General features: G+C 35.2%; 1 protein-coding gene across 1 annotated transcript in view; it reads left to right on the top strand.

The window, feature by feature from the left end:
- METTL15 (methyltransferase 15, mitochondrial 12S rRNA N4-cytidine) overlaps positions 1 to 20,674 on the top strand; it is a 280,004-nt gene that overhangs the window by 236,159 nt on the left and 23,171 nt on the right. Inside the window, exon 5 of the mRNA XM_007497205.3 lies at positions 6,741 to 6,919. Coding sequence (XP_007497267.2) covers positions 6,741 to 6,919 — 179 coding nt within the window. The remainder of the gene's footprint in view (positions 1 to 6,740; positions 6,920 to 20,674) is intronic.

Below are 20,674 nucleotides of genomic sequence, written 5' to 3'. Positions count from 1 at the left end.
TAAATCAGCTTTGGGTTGGGTTTTTTTTTTGCCCATTATAGACTTCTTTATTTCTCTGTATTTTTGTTTGGGGGCCTTAGATTTAAAATAATAGTTTTTAAATGAATATTTTTGAATTTTTTAATTAAACAAAAATCATTGTTTACTACTTTCATACACTTGGGAGAGAATTAACTTTCCTGCTTTGATTATTGTAGCTACATTAGTCAAAATGAAGTTTTAGATACATAAAAATTTCTAGTTTTATATGTCTAATAGTTTTCTGTGATGAAATTGATACTGTTGAGCTCAACTAAAATGTTAGTCTTAACTTTGTTCCCAATTAACTCTTAGGGAGTTTATATATTTCCAGGACTTTCATTGAGTAAACAAAGTTGAGAAGCTAATTTGAGGAGAGGGAAGCACTAACACCTGAGGAGAAAAACAAAGATTTTCCCCATAGGAACTAACCAAGAGTTGAGCCCTGAAGAAAGGTCAGAATTCTCAGAAGTACACTTGAGGAGGGAATGTAGTCTAGGATTGGGGGCAGCCTTGACAGAGAGGCAAAGGAAACAGATGAAGATAAGAATAAGATCATGATGGCTGTAACACAGAGTTTGTGTCTTAAATCTGGAGAGTTGGCTGGAGGAGTAGACTTAAAACCAAAGTGAGGAATTCATATTTTGTCCTAGAGGAAGGGAAGGGAATAAACATTTATTAAGTGTCTTCTATGTACCAGGCACGGTGCCAAGAGCTTTACAAATATTATCTCATTTGATCCTCATTCTATGAGGTAGATGTTATCCCGTTTATAGCTGAGGAAACTGAGGTCATCGAAAATTAAATAACTTGCCCAGAGTCTCCCACCTAGTGTAATATCTGAGGCAGTATTTGAACTTGGGTCTTCCTGCCTCCAGAAATAGGATTCTCACCACTGTACCAGGTCTTTTTCAGTCATTCATTTGTGCCTAACTCTTTGTGATTCACTGGACCATAGCATGCCGATACTGTTAATGGGGTTTTCTTGGCCCAGATACTAAAATGGTTTGCCATTTTCTCCTCCAGTGAATTAAATTAAATAGATTAAGTGACTTGCCCAGGATCATACTGCTAATAAGTACTGTATCACTGAGCTGCCTCTTTTATCCTAGAGAGACTAGGGAGACACTAAACCTTCTTGAGGAGGGAAGTTACATTGAGGATAAGATTACAGATCTAGGAGTGGAAGTGACTTTCAAGACCATCGAGCTCCACCTCTTAGCCATGAGGTAACTGAAGCCCAAAGAAAATCAAGTGTCTTACTCAAGATCATTTTGGTAGTAAGTCTTAGAATAGGGCCTCCAACCCAGTGTTCTAATTCTAGGTTCAGTACATTTTCCACAGGCTCACAGATTAGACTCGTGCTTTAGGGAGATTCTTTTGTCAGCTGTGGATTAGAGAGTGCAGAGAATGAAAGCTGTACCACATTAAAGCGTCCGAGGAGTGAGGAAATAGCTGAGGATGGCAAAGAAGCTTGGAATGATTTAGAGGTCTTGATGCAGAGTGAAGAGCAGAATCAGGAGAACAATTGAAAAGGAAACAGCATTATAAAAGCAAAGAGCTTTGAAAGCTGTGAGAACTCTGATCAGTACAATGACCATTCAAAGATGGCAGGAGTCTAGTCAAGAGGTGAGGAAGGTGGAGAACTGATGGGAGAGATGTTCGGGTAAAGTCAACAAGACTCAAGAAATACATATAAGGCGGCAGAGGGAGAGGAAAGAATCCTGGTTAATAGCAGGGGATGAACTCGGAGACAAAAAGGATGGTGGTTTCCTTGACAATAGGGAGATGAGAGATGGTTTGATTAAGAAAGATTAGTTCCGTTTTGGACATAATGAAATTGAAATGCTTATAAGATATCTTGGTGGATGTTTCCAGGAGGCAGTTAGTGATGGGAGACTGGAATTTGTATGTGCGTGTATAGATAGATAGATAGATAGATAGATAGATAGATAGATAGATAGATAGACAGACAGACAGACAGACAGACAGACAGACAGACAGATAGATAGATAGATAGATAGATAGATATGTATGTATGTATGTATGTATGTATACTTTATGTCTATAGTATGTGGGTTACACATAGATTTATAGTATATGTGTGTGTGTGTATGTCTGTGTGTGTGACATCCCAGAACAGAGATTTAGGAGGGTTGTCAGCATTTAGGCAGCAGGATACATAGAAGATGATTTGCAAAGAAGATTGATCTGAAACAGACAGGTAAAAGGAGGAGAATGCCATGTCATGAAAGCCAAATTTACTTTTGAAGGTTGTAGGCCATTTTCTCAAAGGAAGTTCGAGGAGACATTTTGTCATTATTTCTATTCCATTCCATTCTAACCAGGTTTCCTGGGCCAACAAATGATAAAACCTGATTTCTATCCTTCCTACTTTTGCTTTTTGGGGCAAAAGAAAAATGTTTAAGAATAAAAACTAGAGACTCCACTATTAAAGAAGAAACCATTTTCATAGCCCTTGCCCTTTTCCCTACACACTCCCACCCACCCTCAGTTATAACTATATTTACCTAATACAGAAAATAATTTGTCCAGAAAATGTAAGGTATGAAAAGATGAAGAAAGAACTAAATAACATTGGATAATAACCATAGAACTCAAATGAAATTCTCAAATTATGACTATTCCCCCAAATTCTTCATAGGCCTTGATCCATTCTTTTCTATCCTGACTGCCCAGTCTCACAATACTCTAACCTCCATCTCAGCACCCTATTACTGGGGTGTGCAGGCAAGGGAGATTTTCTTGTGTTTTTCACATAAGATGCACAGTCAGACTTCAAAGTGTTCAATTCTTACTTTAGCATTCCAAGGGAAGTTTCCTGGCTGACTGCTTTCGTATGAGAAACTAGGAAAAAAGGTAGAGAAAACAGAAGATGCCAAAATAAGACTGCACCTCCTCCATCCATCCCAGCTGCACCTTAAAATATGCATGTCACCTTAAAAGTTTTTATATTTGCAGTTTGTTTTATATTTGTACAGTTTTAAATGATTGCTAAATTTGAGGAGAATAAAATTGTATCAAAATGGTGATTAAACAAGACATTTTATTTATTAATTCCATTTTGTAGCTTTATGCATGCATGAACAATTCTCATAAGAGAATGTTTACCACATCTGTAAGAAGATATATTCCGTGATTCCCAGGTTGTGAACCTAAGTGCCTAGGATGATGTTGGTTTCCTCAGAACAAATAGGGAAGTTGAAAGAGGGGTTAGTGGAGAAAAAGTGAGTTCAAATTTGAATGTGTTTAGTTTAGGATGCCTTTGAAACATCCATTTGTGAATATCCAATAGGAACTTAGTGATATAGAACTGGAACTAAGAAGAGAAAAATGAAGAATGTGACAGGAAGTGTAAGGAGGAACTTTAAAAATAAATTCCTCTGAAGAACAATGCCCTGAGTGACTAACAAGAAAAGGGGCCAATTATCTTCTCATGTATGGAATTTGAGGTGGTTGTGCCCTGCTAACAAAATGTTGGCTAATGCATTTTGCTTTTCATTTGTCTTACAAGAAGAGGCTTCAGACCTTATAAAGCACAACAAACCAAATTTAACTCCTAGATATCTTTTGTGACCATCAATTTCTGATTAAAGAGTGATATGAAAACAAAGGAATATGGTACTCATGATGTGCATCCTGCTGAATCTTGGAAGCAAGCAAGGTTAAGAGCGAGTACAAAAAAACTTTCACTACATCAGAAAGCAAAGTTCTAAAAAGGGAAAAAGGACTTCCAGTCAAGATGGTGGCTTAGAGGCAGCAAAAGTTCAGACCTCTGAAAACCCTTCCTTACTGATCACAAACTGAATGCTCCTAGGGGACTGAAATTCAAACTTAACAACAGGACAGAGCTTGGGAACCCTCCTTCTGGACTCGGGTCAAAAGGCACGTCCCCCCAAAAGCCGGAATGCTAGATCACTCGGGTCTAAGGGGAAGGCAGAAGGAAGGTCCCACGACCCCTCCCCCCCAACCCAGAGCGCTGAGCCTGTGGCAGCAGCAGGAACCTCAGGGCCAGCAAAAGGGCCTCAGGGCCAGCTGTTCTGAAGGGCACACCTTGAAAGCAACCTGAACCAGTCTTGGGGGCTTCCAACACTGGTTCATTGTCCCTGTCTTGTACCTTCTGCCTGGACTCTGGAGCCCTCTTTTCCCCTTCCATGAGTTCATCAGCTTCTATGGGGTTCCTGCTTATAGATAACTAAATGACTACCAAATTGACACCTCCAGCCATCATGTCCCTGCCAGTTTTACCAAAGGTCTCCTTGGTATTTCCATGTGGACGTCTCATTGGCATTTAAAATTCAATATACACAAAAGAGACACCATCATCTTTCCCACCAAACCCATTCCTGTCCTGAACTTCTGTTTCTATCACTCTCCTTCTAGTGACCCAGGATTTTAGCCTTCAAGTAATCTTTAACTCTTGATCTGCCATAGCCAATCAGTGAATAACTTTAATCAATTCTATCACCCACCACCACACATTTTGCTATTCACACATTCATGACACAAATTTAGGCTGTCACCACCTATATCTTGGACCATTGAAGTAGATTCCCTCTAGCCTCTCCCTTCCCAGAACCATCCCCCCCATTCCCACGCAAGGGCCACTTTGATATTCCTGGAGCCCAAGGGGCTGCCCATGTCATTCCACTGTGGAATAAACTTTAGTAGTTCCCCATTGCATTTTGTAAAAAAACAAAACCATGGAATCCCTCTTGGCATCTGGAATTCTTCACAATCTGGCTATTATTTTCCCAAATTATTTTCACATTACTCTCCTTCATGCTTCCTATGCTTGAAACTAGCCTACTTTCTTTTTTTATACATGACATTTCACTTCACCCTTTATGCCATTACCTAGACTACCTCTGGTACCTAGAACACTCTCCTTCATCGAGTGACTTTTAAAGCCCCTAGCTGCCTTCCAGGTTCAAGTCCAATGGACAAACCTCTGGACTTAAAGTAGATTTGAAACCTGCCAGGGCAAAGCACATAACAACTCTAAGCCTCAGTGACCTTATCTGTAAAGTGGGAATAATAACAACAGTTTTCTCATCACTTACTGTGAAGTGCCAATAAGATAATTTATATGAAGTGCTTTGCTAACTATAAAGTAATATATGTCAGCTTTTATCTTCCCTAGTTATTCATACTACTACTACTAGCATAGCTACCTCTGTGTTAACTCACAATTACTTTGTAAAATTTTTCTTCCTTCCTTCTCTTTTTTTTCACCCTTACCTTCTGTATTAAAATTGATATTGTGTATTGGTTCCAAGGCAGAAGAGTGGTAAGGGCTGGGCAATAGTGAGTAAGTGACCTGCCCAGGGTCACACAGTTCTGAAATGTCTGAGGTCAGATTTAAACCCAGGACTTCTAATCTCTGGTCCTGACTCTCAATTCATTGAGCCATCTAGCTGCCCTTCTTTGTAAACATTTTCTATTTTATTACCTGTGTATGTATTGTTTTCCCTTCAGGAGAATATAAGCTCTTTGAGGCAGAGATTATTTAATTTTTGTTTATTATTTTGATGACTTAGAACAGTACCTGGAATAGAATAAGCATTTAATGAATGCTAACTAACTAATGAATCCCAATAAGAAACCAAGTCAAGTCTCAAATCCTTCAGCATTTCATGGTTCATTTCTATAGCATTACTTAAGACATCCTAAAAATTATATATTCTTTTTTCTCTCAAATCTACTAACTTGTTCTTGATTTCAATTTTAAAATGATGTTTCCCTTTTTTCAGCATCCTAAGTTCCCATTCATGCTGAGCAGTGTTTCTTGCCTATATCTTGCTAGTTGAGCCAATTCTTGTAATCTGTTTTATATCTATTCTCTCTATAGTTTGAGTTTTATACGTGTGCATGAGAAAACTACATGTGTGTGTATATATATAGATAGAGAGAGAGATAGAGAGTGAGAGAGAGAGAGAGAGAGACATAATACAAACATGTTATTTCCTTCAATAAAATGGAAGATCCTTGAGGGGGAAGACTGTCATTTTGTCTTTAAATTTCCAGTAACTAGCATAGTACCAGGCCATACATATGAGTACTTAATAAATACTGTTGATTGATTTAGTGTTTCAATTTTGTGTAACTTTTTTGTTCATAATATTCTTTGGTGGCAAATTACATCATTGTCATTGTGGTTCCTCAAGAAGTTCTCATGACAGAAACTGGCCAATTACATGTTTCTTTCAGGTCCTTTGAAAAGAATTTGTATTGTAACCCAACTTATAAAGCAGCGAATACAGTTTCTCATCACCAATGTAGTTATTTTCTTTATCTGTAGATTCTGATGTCTCTGGTAGCTCCTACACCACCTGCCAAACTGAAAACATTCAGAATAACTGACAATGTGGATATGATGTAGAATTAAAAAGACCCTAAATATTTCCCACTGTTTTAGGCTAAAGAAGCTCCGTTGAGATCATTTTCTTATATGTATTGAAGCTGATGATCATGTTTTAATTGTATGGGTTTTAGATGCTTGCTAATGTTATAAATGGGACCAGTTGATATAGATATGAAGGATGCTAAAGGGAATACTTGTTCCATTTTACAAGATTCTCGGCTCTTATTTTAAAACCTCTCGAGTCCTCATAGCCTATGTATGTCTCAAAGCTCTGAAGCTTCACCTCTTGTCAATGAAGGCTGACGTCAGTGAACTAATTGGCACTTCTTGTGCGTAGGTACCCTGACATGCACACTGCTGCTGATGTTGTGAATGCCTTAGATCAACAGGCACTTGCGTTGATCCTGAGAACATACGGGGAAGAGAAGTATGCCAAGAAAATCGCTTCAGCCATCGTTCAGGCACGCAGCATCTATCCCATCACCAGAACCCAGCAGCTTGCCAGCATTGTTGCAGGTATCCTTATTAATTCCAAACAGTGTCTGAGAGAGGAGGAAAAAAAATATATATATATATATTAATCCCTCAAGCTCCCAGAGGAATCTATTTGTTCCTGAAGTCATGCAGGATCTAATTCTGCCTCTCCTCTAATGTCAGCTTTATTTTTGTTTTGTAAGCTCCTATTTTTTTTTCTAAAACTGTAGTTTTCTGATTAGTTTAATAATAGATTTTACATGCAGTGATTTATCATTGTTGCCTTCCAAGGTGGGGAACATGGAATGACAAAAGCAAAGGGAATTCTTGAGCCATTCCTGGAGTTGATAACCATCCAATATCAGATATGACAAAGCCTTCCTTAGTTTTCAGATCTCTGCATTTTAATATTTTTGGGAAAGTAACATTGCATTGCCCAGCTCCTAAAATAAAATCTAGTGACTCACACCTCTATTCTAAACGACCAGCTAACAAAGGGTATGTGATGTATAGGTTATTTCACTTTGTGAATGCTAACTAAATCAGCCTGAGGGCTTTATCCAAACATTTCATCTCCTGTGCTGTTCCCCATCATAAACCTCCTGAACCAAAATCTAGCTAGGAGGCGCTTTATTATAGTTTCCCTTTTTGAAGCCAAAGTTCTTTCACAGCTGTGTCCCATGATGAAAGTTTTCCGAGGCAAAAAATACCTCTTCTGTAGTTGCTTAATGCCGGTGGAGAGTGGAGAGTTCTGGTAGGGACTGTGAAACATATCATTCACAGGTGCCATTTGCAGGAGTCAGAAAACTCTTATCTAACCAAACTGCATTCTAGTTTCTTTTCATTGTGCAGCCCAAGTTTCCTTGAGAAGGTATATTTGGGTTGTTTATAAATGGAACTTGATATTGGCTGCCTGTACCTTAGAATTACTCATCATTTAGGGAACTCGAATTAGTTTTCATTTCAACCAGATCATTAAAACATAGAGATAATTTAACAGTTTTGTGACATAATTTAATAAAATCATGTTCTGCACAATTGTGATGATTGTGGCTTACACAATAAAGCTAATTTACTACACCTTTAATTTTTTAAGCCCTGTAATTTATGCTTCTTCTTGTTTAACATGGAGGTTATTTTAGACAGTTAGGTCTTGTATCCTATGTGGGTATAAGCTATTCCATGGTATCTTTCCTAAGAATTCACTTAAAATGTGTTTGTATTGTCACTCAGTTTCATGTATCTTTCTCTCTTCCCACTTCATTCTTACTGACCCACTCATGCCCTTTCTCTCAGTCTTCAACCAAGTGTATATTGTTCCCTCTTCCTTCTCGGAAAAAGATATAACCAAAAGTCAAATATTTGCCCCATAAGAAAAATATATTATTTTGTAGGTAGAGAATGTTAGATTACATAGTCCTTGGGCATCGAGGAGGCTATATCTTTATTTCATCTTTGCAGCCCCTGAGCTTATCACACTACTTTGAATGTATTCAGTGATTAATAAAAACTTTACTTGAATTTAATCAATAAAGATGTAAAATGTTAGAACTGTAAGGGACTTTAGAGAGTTTGAGCTTCATTCTCTTCCCTTTCTAAAGAAATAGCCTCAAAGAGACTTTCTCAAGGTCATATATTTAATTAGTAAGGACTAGACTTGAAAGCAGAAACTCAAGAATTCCAAATGTGGCTGCTAACTTGTCCTTGAGAAATAATTTGACCTCTCTGCCTGACACTGCTCACCTGACAACCAGGGAAGATAAAATTGCATTATGTCATAGAAATGATATATATATTAATAATGGACATTTTGGAGCATTTATAAGAATATGTGTATATGTATATATACACATGTATATATATATATATATATATATATCCTTTTCCTCTATCTAGGATCTTTTTGGGATACAGACCCAGTAGTGGTATTGCTGGGAGGTGTGCATTGTTTTATGGTTTTTTGGACATGGTTCCATGTTGCTTTCCAGAATTGTTGTATCAATTCACAGTCCCAGCAAAAGTGTATGGGTTTCCCAATTTTCCCATATTCCCTCCAACATTCATTACTTTCCTTTTTGGTCATATTAGTCAATCTGATAGGGGTGAAGAGGTATTTCAGAGTTGTTATAATTTGCATTTCTCTAATCAATGGAGAATTAGAGCATTTTTTATATATGACTAGAGATTGTTTTAATTTCTTCATCTAAGAAGTCCTGGTTCATATCCTTTGGGTACTTATCAATTGGAAAATGTTTTGGTCTTACAAATTTGACCCAGTTCTCTATATACTTGAGAAACCATGGCTTTGGCTATATATTCCCTCCCCCCTCACTGCCCATTGTTGTTTCTTTTCTAACCTTATACATTACTGATTACAAAATACTTTATACTCCCAGTTTCACTGGACCTTCTAAAAACCCTTAAAAATCTAGATAAACATATAAAGATTATAAGCTTCGATGACTTTGGGATTTATGGATGAGAAATTCTGCTGAATGAGAAAACCTAAAGAACATGTGCTCACAAAGTCTTGTTCATTTATGTGTTTTTTGCAGAAGTAGTAGCCTTTGACATATTAATTATATGTGAAAAGAATATGTGAATACTTTTCCTGCTCTTAAAAAAATTACTCTATGCCAGGCATTGGGCTAAATGTAAAAGATACAAAGGTAAAAGACAAACAGACCATCCCCTCAGAGAGCTCATATTCTAACACGGAGACATTTACATATATGAGTATATAGAGAATACATACAAAATAAACACAAAGTAATTGTGGGAGGGGGGTACCAGCAATCGGAAGGATGAGGACAGGTTTCATATTGAAGGGGGCACTTGGATTAAGTCTTGAAGAAAACCAAGGATTCTAAGAGGGAGTAGTGAGGAGAAAGTACTTCAGCCAGGCTATCCATAAAATAAAAATAGTATCCACTTCTATCCCCTCCAAAAAGTTATTTTACAGGCTCCTGGCACTCATAAAATATTATTACATTAAAAGTGATGAAGACAAATGGAAAAAAGGAAGTTTGGTAGAAAAGACACTAGATAGGAGTTAAAAGACCCAAATTCAAAGACCACTTGGTCATTCATTACCTGTGTAATCTTATAAAATTTCTTAATCTCTCTTGGTCTTCCCCTTCATTTCCAGCTCTTGGAGACTCTGGTTTCCTTAAGACTTAGCTCAGTTCTTCTTTAAAAAAAAATCCTATTCCTAATCCCTTAGTTACTAAATAGTTTTCTGTCCTAAACTAATTGGTATTATTCACATTGCATGTATTTAGTATTTACTTATCTAATCTTTTCTTCCTAGTTACAAACTTCTTGAGAACTGGCACAGTTTTAAAGTTTCTTTTTCTTTGAATCCCCAGAGCCTAGCACAGCTCTTGGCACATAATAGGCAGGAAATAATTCCATATTGAATGAATAAAGAAATGAAATTAATATATATTTCATATCTCTTCCATTGCAGAATAGGTACAATTAATGTTTTGTTACAATTAAAATCATATTGACAAACTGATCTTTGGGTAAGAATGTAAGTTTATTGATTACATCAGGTTTATTGGGTAGGCCACCATCATAACCAATATAGTCATATAGGTCTCCATGGATCTCTTGCTAACAGGAATGACCCTAGTTGGTTCAGGAAGTCTAATAAATAGATTTTTTAGGGCTCATTATTCAGTCGCTCCCTTGAACATCCTGAGATATCTTTAATTGATAATAACTAATTAAAAGGTGGTCCATCAACCTCTATACCCCTTCCCATCCCCACAGATGTACAGGTCACATACATGGGAAAAGGACCCTTTTCTCCTTCATCTATTAACCAAATTCTGTTAAAAGGGATGATATTCTTTGGAATTCCCAAGATCAAAGATAATGCAAAAAACAGTAGACTAGATGGTATCTCTGACCTAGATCCTAGACATAGAAATACATAGCAATTTTCCATAATATAAAGTAATGAATACATTACATGAAAAATAAGTTCTCAGAAATTATTGAATTAAAAAAAAATTAATTGTTCTGCAAATCTCACCCTTTGTAAAATGATCTTTCGATTCTTGTTAAACAACAGAGAAAATTCCTCACTGCTAATGTAGTCTGATGTCAGCGTGATAGATCTGTGCAACCCATTTCTGTAATTTATAATTTTAGAAGGTGTGTGACTTTCCCTGGGCCTCATAGGCAGTATATGTGAGAGACAGGATTTGAACCCAGTTATTCCTGACTTCATGAGCAGCACTTTCTCCATCCTACCTGTTGCCTGTCATTGTGCATTACCATCTGGTATAGTTGTTTTCTGCTTTCAAGGTCTACAGATAATAGCACCATGGTTAGCCAGATGAAACATGGAAACAAGACACAAGGGATTTGAAGGCAGTATAGTTTAGACTAGCTGGTAGACAGTGATTATCTTAAACCCTGAACTGGGATCATTTCTTATATGTGATTTTTAAGTTTTAGATTTAGACCTTCAGAATTCCTGCTTCAGGTTCTCCTAAAGATATCTGGGTCAGCCACACTTTTCATAGTCTGGTCAGCAGAATACACATTGCAGCAAGTTCTACCAAGCTAGAAAAACTTAGTGCAATACAATCCTAGTGATAGATGAGTCTGCAGCTCCAGGCCAAGTGGTTCATGACTAGAAGACTGGGGGTTAAGTGGAATTTTTGTCCAGTGATATAGAAAATAGGTGGAAATACAAATTACCCCCAAGTTTTTGCTTTTGCAGTGATTATAGTCAAAAGGCAGGAAAAATGAAGAGGATATCAACAATCACAATTTTTTGTGATTTAAAAAACTTTTCTTTAACAAGGTGTTCTTATCTACGATTAGAGTGGAAGCATGATGTGTGGTTGTTACCATGATAGCTATTCAGATCTATGAGAAAGTACCATTAAAACATAAGTGAAGATAAAGATGGAGCAAGTATCTAACTCTGATCACATATGTAGAGATGGATTCTCTGAAGGCAATAAAAGAATTATAATATTCGTGATACCAGGAATTCTGATATTAGGGACTAATTAATAGACCTCAAAATCTTTATAAAATCTCAGAAATGTTACCTTTTTAACACTAATATGATTTTATAGATATAAATTATCTATGATATAGTATAGTGTCCCTGATATGAATTATGTAGCATCTGGTCTGAAGTAAATCATATCTCTATAATCTCCAAATAATCTAAATTCCAACTAATTTAAGAGACAAAAATAGGAAGATACTTAATAGGTATAAGAAGAACACCTTACCAACAGTGACATGTGCCTAAGGAGTGTGCTAAGAGATACCATCAGGAATTGGTAGTGTAACATTTAAAATAGTTGTATGCCATAAACTGTGATAGATAAAAGAGTGGGAGAGACATAAACTGTAATAAAATAGTTGAGGTCGTAAACTGTAGTGATTAAAATAGTGGAAGATATAAATTATAGTAGATATAAGAGTGGGTGAGTAAATTTGTGACCGCAGAAAATATGTTTCACTACAGTGTCTTGGTTTTAAATAAAATATAAGATGGTTGCCAGGGAAATATTCCCAATTATGAATATATCCAAGTCAACTGGGTTTTATAGAGAATTTAATAAATAATACAATGAGGAATTAAAGAAATAGAGAGAGAGTAAGAAAGGAATAAGTATGAAGGGCCTTAAGCCTACATGGCCTAGACCTGAGTCTTAAGAGAGAGAGAGATCAGTCAGTCAGTCTTTTATCACTCACCACAAGGTCTGTCTAAGCAAGGATTCTAGTGACAGAATCTCCTCAGAGAGAGTTCCAGCCAGAGTCCTCCTCAAAGAGCCTTCCAGCCAGAGACTGTTTCAAAGGGCCTCTCTCAAGAGCCTCCAGAGGGACAGAGTCCCCTCAGAGGGGCTCCAGCAAGACCTCCTTAGAGATTGTCCTCCAAGAGCTTCCCTTCTCCAGAGCCTCTCTCAAGAGATTCTTCTAAAAGGATTCTCATAAGAGCTCTCCAAAAGGATTGTCTTTCAAGAGATTCTGCTTTTTCTTATATAGTGGGTTTTCTCCTATGTCACCTCCCTTAAGTCCTTACATCTACCAATCACAGTAGACGTTTTCCAAAGGACAACCCATTCTAAAAACACTGCTGGGTCGACTAATCCCCTCAGTAAGTCTGAACCAGAGAAAACACAGCTGAGTCAACTAATCCCCTCAAGAGAAAACCTCTGAGTAAGTTTTCACCTCTTTGCTCCTGGCAAGTTTACAAGTTGCCCGACCTTTATAGGTACCTAGCATCCCATTGTATCAATTCTAAAAACAGGCCTGGCTCAAAGAACTCCTTGCCTCATTATAAGTATGGGTCTAAGTACTGTCATTGTTTAGCAAGGAGTTTTTTTCCCCTAAAGCAGTCTTAAGTACGGGTGGAGTAGAGGTCCTCCCATTTCTGATCCTGGCGAGTTCTCACAGTCAAAAAGGGGGATGTTCCCAGTAGGGAATTGTTCCAATTGTGAATTCCCCGATGGGGAAATTTTTAACATTCACAAGTCTGAGAAATTTCAAGATTTACAGTAGGATTGGAAGATTCTTGTTATGCAGTATGACTGCAAAGGTGGCATAGTTGACAGAGTGCTAGATTTGGAATCAGGAAGACCTGAGTTAAAATTCTGCTCCTGATGCTTCCTAGCTGTATGACCCAGTGCAAGTTGATTAATTTTCCAGTACCACTTTCCTCCTCTGAAAATGTGAGGACCATAAAGATGCTGATCTCCCAAGTTTGTTGTATCAGATAGGAAAATATAAGAATACTTTGCTAGTGTAAATGTGAGCTATTATTATACCAGTAGAACAGTCTACATGTTCCACAGATATTTAGAGGATTTTATTTGAAACCCTTACCTTCCATCATAGAATCAATTCTGGGTATTGTTCTAAAGCAGAAGAGCAGTAAAGGCTAGGCAATGGGGATTAAGTGACTTGCCCAGGTCACACAACTAAGAAGTGTCTGAGGTCAGATTTGAACACAGGACCTTCCAGCTCTAGCCCTGGCTCTCAATCCACTGCCACCTGGTTGGCCCCCTATATAAAGAATTATGAAAGAACAAGACAAAAGGTGCCCTGCATATTGACAAGATCCTCTTTAGAGTATTTGTGAGACAATATGAATGAGAATTTCACAGGATGAGAAGGTGTGGATGGGTAGAGATCCACACCTTTGAAAAGAGCCATTAATTACAGTATTTTTAGTTTTTTCTTAGGCTTCCTAGAAGTTCTGAACCCTTTCAATCTTGACATTTATACTATGAAAGAAATCAGAAGACAAAAGCAAAGGATGGCTCAAAAGCTCTTTCACTTTGGTGAGGGAAATAATGGAATTAGTGGCGTTGGTGTTAACATGAATCCAAAAACAAGAAATATTGGTTTGTGACTTAGTTATTCATCTTGTATTGCAGTGCTTTTGGTAAGCATTTACAAAAAGATTACCAGGAAGATAAATCAACTTATGCTCCAACATCTATTGAAAATAAGTAGGGGGAAAAGAAATGCCACAAAGGATTCAATAAGACCCTGTATCTAAACTCTATAATAGGACGTAGCCAGAGGAGTCCTTGTGGGAAAATATATAGCATTAAACATTTTGATCCACAACACATAGAGACAGACAGATAGATAGACAGAAAGACAGAGACAGAGGGAAACAATCAAAGAATTGGTCATAAATTTAAAATAAACTAGAAAAAAAGCAGATTTTAAACACCAAAATGGAAATTTTGTAAATCAAATATGAAATGAGCTGAATTGAAAGAGAAAAAATCTGCTAAACTTATAAAAAAATTTTAAAAGTTGGTATAAAAAATGAGAAAAGTCAGGAGATAAAGAAACTGAGGCATAATGGTATTGACTTGTTCAGGGTGACATAGGTAATTAGTATCATATTTCAGTTTTAAACCCTGCTTTTCTGACTCAGGCCTGGACTCTGAATTTCACCATGTTGTCTCCAAAATTATTAGAAAATTTCTTATATGTCAATAAAACTGACCATTTAAATGGTATATATTTAAAACATTATATTTAAATTTATGTTTGAAATACAAATATTTATAAAAAATAAACCCCTAGGTTAATAGAAAAAGAAATAGAAAATTTAAATAATCCAATTTATAAAAATAATTGAACAAGCAATTCATGAAAATCAAAAGAAAACAACTATAGACTAGATGACTTTATAAGTCAATTAAAAACAATTCTAATGTTACATAAACACTTTGAAATATGAGAAAAAGAAAGGATACTAATAAATAACTTTTATGAATCATCAATGACCTATAGCAGTGAGAGGAACAAAGAGAAAAAACTATGGAGCAGTATTCCTAATGAATATCAAAATAATTTTAGATAAAAGATGATCAAAAAGGCAACATCAACACATCAAAAAAAGATTTCTCACTGTGACCAGGTACAGTTTATACCAGGAATGCAAAATTTGTTCAGTATTCAGAAAATTATAGACTTTGTAGACCATATTAATAACAAAATCAGTCAATCACAAGATTATTTTACACCAAGGAGAAAATTGATAACTACCACATTTTGTTTATGCTAAAAAAACCTTTTAAATCTAGGAATAAATGTACCTTTCCTTAAAATAGTAAATATTATAAATCGAAGACTCTGACCCAGTATTATATGTAATGAAGATAAATGTTTCAGTCAGATCAAGGATAAGGCAAGAATGTTCATGATCACAAATATTATCTGACACCATTCTAGAAATGCCAGCTATAGCTACAAGGAAAGGAAAAAAACTGAGGAATAAGCTAGAAAATAAAGGAGCACAATTGTAAATTTCTGAAGATGACATGATGGTATACATAAGAAATAGTTAACTAAAAGTTATTTGAAACAATAACTTCAGCAAAGTTGAAGGATATAAAATAATCCCACACAAATCATCAGCTTTTCTATATGTATCCAACAAAATCCAAAGGAAGGAGAAAAGTTATATTCAAAATAAATGTAGAATTTATAAAATACTTGCAAATCTACTTACCTATAAAGACAAGAATTATATAAATAAAACTATTAATCATTTTTTTACAGAAATTGACAATTCTAGGTAAACAGGGAAATTATTCATAGTGTGTGTGGTAAAATTAAAATGCAAATATTATCAAAACTAATTTATTCATTCAATTATGAAACTGCCAGAGCATCAAATTAGACAACTAGAAAAAATTTCAAAATTCATCTTAAGGAAAAAAAATCAAAATTCTCAATCAAAATAATTAAAAAAGGGGGAAAAAGTGGCTTGGGAATAACTGATCTCACATTATATTACAAAGCAATGATCATTGGAACTATCTGGTAAGGGCTATGCATATACAAATACACATGCATATAGTTGATTAATGGAATAGATTAGGTATAAAGATATCTGATAATATAGCACTTGAAGAAAACTAAAGATCCCAAACATCAGGGGAAGATATAATTTAACAAAAATATTATGAGAAAGCTGGAAATCATTACAGCAAAAATTAGTTTTTAGATCAATATCTCACAAGCTTCAAATAAACATTTGACTTACATGTAAAAAGAGTACCTTGTTAATGAATTAAAAGAGGGGGGAAGAAAATGCTTATCATAATTTTTGAAAGAGAAAGAATTCATGTCTAGACCAGGGAAAGAGAAAAGCATAAAAAATAAAGCCAATAATTTTAATTATATAGAATTGAAAAGTTTTTGCCCAAATAAATTAATAAAGGTCAAATTAGAAGGGAGTTGATTTATTAGGAAAAAGTCTTTGCATCAAGTTTGTCTGATAAAAAATCTGATATCCAAGATAAATAAGATGATCCTGGAGTTTTGGTGCAGACTTCTGGAACACCCTATTTAGAATATTTGAATGACAGACACTCTATGTTAGACAAATGGTCAAAGGGTGTGAAAAGGAAGTTATCCAAGGAAATTCAAGATATTCAACAGAAAAATTCTCCAAATATTTAATGAGAGAAATGCAAATCAAGGCAACTCTGTGGTTCCTCCTTATATCTATAAGATTGGTAAAAATGGCACAAAAGGAAAGAAAAACAAATTGGAAGGTTGAGGGGAAGACAAACAATTAGTGCACTGTTGTACAGGGTAGTGCTGAATATGCTAGAAAGCAATTTGGAACTGTGACCCACAAGTTGCAAAACCACATATACCCATTACCACTACTATGCCCATGGCCAAAGAAATCACAGGAAAAGGAGAAGGGCCCATATATTCAAAAATATTTTTAGAAAGTCTTGTAGTAAAGAACTGAAAACCAAAGGTATATCCAACAATTAGATAATGGCTTGATAAGTTATGGTATCTGAATGTCATGGAACATTATTACATCATAAAATATGAGAAAAGAGAATTCCAGAGATACATGGGAAGATTTGGTTCAACTGATTCAAAATGAGGTGAGCAGAATCAGGAGAATAATTTATATAGAAACAACAGCTTTATAAAATGAAACAAATTTGAAATACTTATAAAGCTCTAAATACCTTGACAATTCCAGAATGCCAATAATGAAGCCTGCTACCCACATTCCAACAATGTTAACTCCAGAATGAAACATGAATTTTTGGACATGGTTAGTGGTGGACTTGTTTTGTTTCACCCTGCTAACTTGTTTGAAGGATTGTGTTTTTCTTTTTTCCATGGAAAGAGAGGGAGGGGAGCAGGGAGGTAGCTAAATAGTGTTGCTAAGAAAAAAAAGTCATTGAAATAAATTTTAAAATGCATAGAAAGGAAATTGAAAAGGAAACACATGAGTGGCCCAGCCTTGAGAATTATATGTCGGATTTATGATTACTTTTCATTAAAAGCAAGATGTTTTCTGTTATGCTTTGTAAACTATTCTCTCTTTTTAGGTATTTATAAGTTTTTTTTTAAAAAAATGATCCACACATATATTCTAGATGAAGATTGGAGAAAGGACCCCAAGTAAGACTTGATTACAGAAGACCACATCTTTTGTTTAATTTTTAATTTATTTATTTGTTACATTAACATTCCCAAGTTTCTTCCTCCCCTCCCTGAATTAAAGAAGGCATCAACTGACAAAAAGTTATATATGCATATTTATACATATATATAAACTATATCTTGCTTGTTTTAATTTATCAGGTCTTTCTCTGGGGGTGGACACACATGAGTCATTCTTCAAACAATATTTTTGTTGCTGTATATAATATTCTTTTGTTTCTGCTTGTTTCACTCTTCATAATTTCATGCAGTTTTTTCCATGTTTTTTGTAAAATTAATCTACTTATTATTTCTTACAGTACTGTAGTATTCCATCACAATCATATACTAGTTTATACCACTTACTTGTTTAGCTATTCCTTAATTGATGGTCAACTCCATTTCTTTGCCACCACAAAGAATACTTCTATAAATATTTTAGAACATAGAAGTTCTTTTCCTTGCTCACCCTACAAAACAGTGGTATTCTGGGTCAGAAGTATTCACAATTTTATAATTCTTTGGGCATAATTCCAGATTGCTCTCCAAAATTGTGGGATCAGTTCACAGTTTCACTAACAGGGTATATGTCCTAATGTTTCCACATTTTCCACCAACATTTGTCATTTTGCCCTTTTATCATTTAGACAATCTGATAGATATGAGAAGATATATCAGAGTTTATTTGATTTGCATTTCTCAAATTAATAATAATTTAGAACATTTTTATATGCCTATATATTGCTTTGATTTCACTATCCAAAAACTGTCTGTTTATATCTTTTCAACTTTTGTCAATTGGGGAATGGTACATATTTTTATAAATTTGAGAAAGTTCTTTATATCTTAGATATGAGACAACTAGCCAAGAAATGATCTATAAAATCACTCCCCCTCCCCAATTTTCAGTTTTCTATCTAGGTTACATTAATTTCATTTATTTAAAAAAAACGGTTACCTTAATATATTCAAAATGATCCACTTTTATCTAATGATACTTTCTGTATCTTGTTTATTCATAAATTCTTCTGTCCATAAATGTGATAGGTAATATGTTCCCTGCTTTTCTTTCCCCCCTTTTTATTTAGAATATTTTTCCATAGTTACATGATTCATGTCCCCTCCCCACTTCCTCCCCTCTCCTGAAGCCAACAAGCAGTTCTACTGGGTTATATATGTGTCATTGTTCAAAACTTATTTCCATATTATTCATATTTGCAGTAGAGAGATCTTTTAACATCAAATCCCTAATCATTTCTCCATCAGACTATGTGATTGATCAGTTCCCTGCTTTTCTAATTTGTTCATGATATCTCCCTTTATTCTTAGGTCTCGAATCCATTTTTGATCTTATTGTAAATGGTGTAAGACATTGGTCCATAACTTGTTTCTGCCAGATTGCTTTCTAGTTTTTCCAACAATTTTTACCAAATGGTAAATTTTTATTCCCAAAGCTTGAATCTTTACTTTTGCCAAATACAAGGTTACTATTGTGTTTTACAACTATCTGTGGTTTCTCTGTTGTGTTCCACTTATCTACTTTTCTATTCCTTATCCAGTACCAGATAGTTTTGATAATTATTGCTCTATATAATACTGTTTAAAATCTGGTACTGCTTCTCCTCTGATTATAAATATCAGGTGAGTTAGAAATAATAACACCAGAGGTTAAGAAGTCCATCCTCTACCTTTGGGACCAAATCAAGTCACCTTTTCATGTGACAGATATTTGAAGACAGCTATCATGCCCCCAACAAATATTCTCAATTCCAAGCTTTTTTCATCATTATCAGTTCTTCCAACATCTGTGTCCTAGTTTCCTATCTTGCCTATACTGGACACTTTCCCCAGAACATAATCAAGTTTAAAATGTGGTACCCAGAATTGAGCACATCACTCTAAATGTGGTTTGACTCCATTCCAATATATTGGGATCAGAGGCTTCTTAGTTATTGATAATAGTTTTCTTTTAATTCCATCTACAGTCCTAGTAGTTTTTTCTATTGCCACTCCAGAGTTTTGACTCAAAGCCCACTACAATTATCATGTCTTTGGCACTTGAGATTGCTTCCTAACTACAGCTCTTCCATCTTGTACTTCTGTAATTCATTTTTTAACCAAATAAAGTTTGTAGTCTCTTTCAACCCTTAAGAATCTTTGATTGTATGATTAGAGTTGACCCAAACTACATGCTGGTAAAGTTTATATGAAATGAGGAATTTTTTAAATGTTGGTTGATATTTTTGATGTAGCTAACACCCGAGAAAAATTTAAGTAAGGTTTATTGTAACTCGTGTTGAATACATGTTCAAAATATAATGCTTGTTGAAGAATAAATCAATAAAAATTAATTCACATTAAAACTATGTTGAAAGTAGTTGCTGAGAATCAGTTATATTCTTTTCTTCACTTTTTGGAATAAGTCATCTAACTATTTTGTAAGATACCAAGAAAGAAAATTCCTTTCTCCTCATGCTGTCAATTTTGTAAATATTCTTTTCTCTGGCCATAACTATTGATCCTTGGAAGGAAGAATACTGAGTTGTTTAGAAGAAGCAGCTAGAGATGTAGTAGAAGGGCAAAGTTCAAATCTAACCTCAGTTACTTTTTAGTTGTATATGACCCTGAGCAAGTCACTTAATCTCAGTTTCCTCATCTATAAAATGGAGTTAATAACATCATCTACTTTGCAGGGTCGTGAAAATAAAATGAGATTTTTGTAAAAACCCATAGCAAAGTATCAGGCACATAGTAGGTGCAACATAAATGCTTATTTTATTCTCTTTTGATTGTATAGGGACATAAACTCTAGGAACTATGGAGAATTTA

Source organism: Monodelphis domestica, chromosome 6 (genome assembly GCF_027887165.1).
Source record: "Monodelphis domestica isolate mMonDom1 chromosome 6, mMonDom1.pri, whole genome shotgun sequence".
NCBI classification, from domain to species: Eukaryota; Metazoa; Chordata; class Mammalia; order Didelphimorphia; family Didelphidae; genus Monodelphis; species Monodelphis domestica.
The sequence above is the reverse complement of the archived record's forward strand: the minus strand, read 5'-3'. Positions and strand labels throughout refer to the sequence as shown.